Source organism: Colobus angolensis, unplaced genomic scaffold (assembly GCF_000951035.1).
Source record: "Colobus angolensis palliatus isolate OR3802 unplaced genomic scaffold, Cang.pa_1.0 Scaffold21, whole genome shotgun sequence".
In the NCBI taxonomy this organism is placed as follows: domain Eukaryota; kingdom Metazoa; phylum Chordata; class Mammalia; order Primates; family Cercopithecidae; genus Colobus; species Colobus angolensis.
The window spans coordinates 8,765,602-8,770,812 of record NW_012115266.1 but is presented as its reverse complement, the minus strand read 5'-3'; the positions used below and the strand labels follow the sequence as shown (position 1 = coordinate 8,770,812).

General features: G+C 52.5%; 1 protein-coding gene across 1 annotated transcript in view; it reads left to right on the top strand.

Annotated features, from left to right (window-relative positions):
* The first annotated feature begins 549 nt into the window (after positions 1-549).
* The window catches only part of LOC105512307 (pepsin A-4-like), a 9,177-nt gene continuing 4,515 nt past the window's right edge, over positions 550-5,211 (top strand). Inside the window, exons 1-4 of the mRNA XM_011942744.1 lie at positions 550-654; positions 1,140-1,302; positions 3,580-3,697; positions 4,540-4,658. Coding sequence (XP_011798134.1) covers positions 599-654; positions 1,140-1,302; positions 3,580-3,697; positions 4,540-4,658 — 456 coding nt within the window. The 5' untranslated portion in view covers positions 550-598. The remainder of the gene's footprint in view (positions 655-1,139; positions 1,303-3,579; positions 3,698-4,539; positions 4,659-5,211) is intronic.

Here is a 5,211-nt window from a genome sequence, read left to right as displayed (position 1 = left end):
GGAAGGAAGGAAGGAAGGAAGGAAGGAAGGAAGGAAGGAAGGAAGGAAGGAAGGAAGGAAGAAAGAAAGCAAAGAAGGGAATGAGGTAGGGAGGGAGGGAGGGAAGGAGGGAGCGAGGGAGAGGGAGGGAGGTAGGAAGGAAGGAAGAAAGGAAGGAAGAAAGCAAAGAAGGGAAGGAGGGAGGGAGAGAGGGAGGAAGAAAGGAAGGAAGGAAGGAAGGAAGGAAGGAAGGAAGGAAGGAAGGAAGGAAAGAAGGAAGGAAGGGACAGGAGGGAAGGAGAATGAAAAGAAGAGAAAAACTAAGCCTCCATGCCATTGCTCATCTCTCTCCCTCCGAGTCCACCCCCATGGCAACCCCCCCAACCCCCACAATGGCACAAGGTTACAGTGGAAAGTGCCTCAGCTGAAACAGTCTCAGAACTTGGCTCGGGGCAGCGACAATCTTATCAGGAGCTTTTCTGTTTGGGATCAGGGGAATGGGTGACTTTCAGAAAATGATAAGGCAGGACCCAAGTTGTATATAAGGGGCAGCTCATGCTGCTGCTCTGCACCTTCCTCCCGTCTTGCTTCTCCTTAGAGTTGGGACCCGGGAAGAACCATGAAGTGGCTTCTGCTGCTGGGTCTGGTGGCGCTCTCTGAGTGCATCCTCTACAAGTGAGTCCGGGTGGCATGGGTGTGAAGACGGCTACCTCCCACATCACCTTTCTTTCCTCCCCTGTCTTCCTTCTTCCCTGTTTTCTCTCTCTCTCTTCAGCTGTCTCCATCCCCCTTTTCTGCCTCTCTCTCCGCCCTTTGTGAGGCAGCCCTGCAGACCTGGTTAAAACTTGGGCCCAGCCCGAGTCTGGCTCCCAGCTCCAGCCCTAGTCAAATTAACTTCTTTGCATTATTGCACAGAAGTGGGAGCTCCTCCCTTCCTTCCATCTTCCTCTCTTAGACCAGCTGGTTAAGAGTCCAGCCTGGGTTTGGTTCCAGCTCCACCACTAGGCAGCTGAACTTCTTTCCATTATTGCGCACAAGTGGGAGCGTCTCCCTTCCTTCCTTCTTCTTCTCTTAGACCAGCTTCCCTTCCCTTCTGGGGCTGCCACAGCGCCCGGTGAGCAGAATCCTTGCCTAATTCCTCTTCCTCCTCCAAACCACAGGGTCCCCCTCGTCAGAAAGAAGTCCTTGAGGCGCAACCTGTCCGAGCATGGCCTGCTGAAGGACTTCCTGAAGAAGCACAACCTCAACCCAGCCAGGAAGTACTTCCCCCAGCGGGAAGCGCCCACCCTGATACACGAACAGCCCCTGGAGAACTACCTGGATGTGAGTGTGTGGGCAAGCGGCGGGGCCGGCTCTGAGGACTTGGCCGGCAGGAAAGAGAGTTTCCCTGGGGTCTTGGAGGATGGGCCGGGGCTCTGTGGCTCCAGACAGTGACCCAGGGTCTGCCCCTAGATGTCAGTTCCTTCCCCGGGCAGCCAGGAAAGTTCACAGTCAGAGCTGTTGCTTCTTGTTCATTCATTCCTTCCTTCACTCGTTCATGCAACGTTTATTTCTTCTGAGTGCCTCCTTACATGTCAGGGCCTGTGCTGGGTTCAGGGGGAAACAGCAGTGCGCAAAGTCATAGCGGAGGAGAGAAAGACAGTAATCAAAGAGTCCTGCAAACCAGTGAAAAGGACAGGCCACAGGACTATAGAGGACTAGGAGGACTATAGAGTGAAGGTGTCACACTGCGAGAGTCTGCCACTTGGGCAGGGAGCCTCCCTGGAGCCATGCAGGAAGAGCAGGAATTTCCAAGAGAAGAAGACAGAACTCCGCACAGCCTGATCACTTGTGCGGAACCCTGTGCAGGCGGGAGCACAGGGTATCTGAAGGAGGGCGGAGAGGGAGGGAAGAAGGTGCTGCAGACTGCGACCCGAGAAGCCGAGGGGTGGACGGAGAGAGGCTCCATCCTAACTGCCACTGATTTATCTTAAACAGGGGGTGACAAAATCAGATCCGAGTTTCAGAAAGATCACTCGGACTTTATTATTTGAGACCCGATAGCAAACACCCTGCCTTCCAACAGATATCATATGTCCCCTCTGTGCCTGGCACAGGACAGAAGGCACAAAGCAGTCATGCCTGTGGTTCACAGATTGGCCTCTGCCATCCAGCGGACCTGGTGCAAATGTGGGTTCTAGTGCCTCTAAGCCACAGGACCTTGGCCAAGACATTTAAATCCTCTGAGCCTATTTCTCAGTCTGGAAAACAGAACCACTAATATCTACCAGCAGAGGTTGTTGCCAGGAATTAACTCAATCATGTTTTCTGGAGTGCTTAGCATGGGGTCTGGCAGGCCCTTGGTAAGAGGCTTAGTTAGCGCATTTACTTAGTTAACAAATAGTTAACAAATATTGGCACCTCTCTATGTGCCAGAGGCTATGCAAGTTGCCAAAACGATGGTGAATAAGCAAAGTTCCTGGAGCTTATATTCTAAAGAGGATGACAGATAAACAAGCATATAAGATAATTTCAGGTAATGATGAGGGCCATGACAAATTAATTAATTGGAGTATGAGGAAAAAGAAGATAGAGAGGGGGCAAATTTAGATACAGTGGTCACGGAAGGCCTGTTGGCAGAAGGGACATTTGACTAGAGACCTGAATGGTTGATTTTTGAAACAAGGACCAGCCAAGGAAAGATCTAGAATAAACATTTTCCTATCACAAGAAATACCCAGTGCAAAGGCCCTGGGGCAGGAGGGACTGGTCATCGCCAAAGAACAGCAAGCAGACCAGTGTGGCGGGAACAGAGCTGGCAAGGGGTGAAAATGCTGTCACTCAGAAGAAAACTACTGGTTGGTTGGCTGAGGTGGGTGGATCACTTGAAGTCAGGAGTTCGAGACCAAGGTGGAAACATGGTGAAACGCCATCACTACTACAAATACAAAAATTAGCTGGGCGTGATGGCACACACCTGTCATCCCAGCTACTTGGGAGGCTGAGGCAGGAGAATCACTGGAACCCAGGAGGTGGAGGCTGCAGTGAGCCTAGATCATGCCACTGCACTCCAGCCTGGACAACGGAGCGAGACTCGCCTCAAGATAAAAAAAAAAAAAGAAAAATACTGGCAATGCCCTTTCTTGCAAATTACTGTACACATCTAGATGTAGAAATAAGAAAATCGGCCAGGTTTCCATCTTTAGGTGACTTGCTTACCTTCTGATAAACAATTTAAGGCACAAGCACTTAAGCTGTCACTTGCCCGGTGCCAGAAGGTTCCACCCCCATCCTCTGAGAACATGTGCTATAAGGATGGGAAGACTGTGACAGACAAGACAACAGCTAAAGAGGGAGCAGCAGACTGTTAGGTGCTTGTGGTGCTTAGGAGAGAGCAGAGGGTAAATTGAGGGAGCAATCAGGGAAGACTTCAAGGAGGAAGGGACGCCAGGGCTGGGCTTTGAAGGATGAAGGCAGTGGCTGGGAAGAATAAGACAAGAACTGTGAGGAAGGAAGGAACAAGGAGAGAGGTGGACCGAGGAGATGACCCAGAGACAGTCCCTAAGGAGGCCCCGACAGAGAGACCCCGGTCCATGAACTGCCCTGTCCTGGCCTCGGCAGACGGAGTACTTCGGCACTATTGGCATTGGAACCCCTGCCCAGAATTTCACCGTCGTCTTTGACACTGGCTCCTCCAACCTGTGGGTGCCGTCAGTCGACTGCTCCAGTTTCGCCTGCAGTAAGTTGCCAGCCTTCCCCACCCCACTCTCGTTCGCCAGCACCAGCTGACCCTGGGGAACCCTGGACACCCATGGGCTTCAGACAGCTCCCACCTCAAGCCTGCTGGAGCCACTCAACAGGCATTTATTGAGCACGTACTTCGTGCCAGGCACTGGGCGCAGGTGCTCCCTGGGGTAAAGGGATGAGTGATATGATCCCTGCGGTCAAAGACTTTCCAGTCTGAGGGCAGAGAGAAGCTCTCCAAAATAACCACAGCCTGGGAGAGGAAGTGTAGGGGCCCAAAGCAAGACAGGGCCAAAGGGCTGTAGAATAGCCTACCAGGAAAGAGTCCAGTGTGAGGAAATAGCTCCAAAGCCTGGCTAGGACACGCAAGAGATGAGTGCTGCGCTCTTTTCTTTTTTTTTTTTTCATACAAATTAGAAAAAAATGATTGGTTTGCTAATGAAAGTTTGTCTTTGGAAGTCATGAACAATGTGTGTTGCAGGGTCCTTCCTCTTCTAGTGTTTTCACCTGAGTTTTAATTAAGATGAGGTGCCTCTGGCTTCTTCCACATCATAACAGAAGCACTGGCCGGGGGGCTGGAGGGTGAAAGTGCTCGTCACTGGGCAGCCATGGGCCTACTCGGCTCAATGTCAGCCTCGGGGGGGGTCTCCAGGAAGCCCAGTGAATGGTCCCTGTAGTTCAATGGGAGCACACAACCTAGGGTCTTTCGGGGTCCAATGGTCTAGGGGGAAAGGTCACTGCTCACCTCCAGAGCGGCAGCCCCATGCCAGGAAGACGTCCCAGCCCATGACCTTCACCCAGCTCTCAGAGACTAACAATCACCGCTTGTCCTTGCAGGCGACCACAACCTCTTCAACCCTCAGGATTCCTCCACATACCGGAGCACCAGCAAGACAGTCTCCATCACCTACGGCACCGGCAGCATGACAGGCATCCTCGGATACGACACTGTCAAGGTGGGCGCCTGCAGGCTGCCACTGCATCCCGCCATCAGGCACCCCCACAATAAGCTTATTCCAGCAAGATGAGTCTCGGTGATCACAAAAGTAACCTGATTGGGGCTGCGGGTCGGGGAGAAGCAGCAGAGATGTCACAGACATTGCTAGCTCGGGTGGCAGTGAGTAAAAGGGTGGGCTGCCGGGAGCCATAAGCCAGTCTCAGCTCCACCCAAACAGAATGTTATGGAGGGTGGGGAGAGTCAGTAAAGGCTCAATTCTCTACTGGCACCTCCTCTTCTTCCTCCTTCTCCCAACCTGCAGCCCCCCATGTCCTCAAATCTCCACAAGCCCTCTCTGCTACTTTTGGGGCATGGCAGAAGTCAAAGGCCCTGATCCGCCCGGGGTCTGCTTTGCATTTGTTCATGAGAAACACAAACACGGCCGGGCGCGGTGGCTCAAGCCTGTAATCCCAGCACTGTAGGAGGCCGAGACGGGCGGATCACGAGGTCAGGAGATCGAGACCATCCTGGCTAACACGGTGAAACCCTGTCTCTACTAAAAATACAAAAAA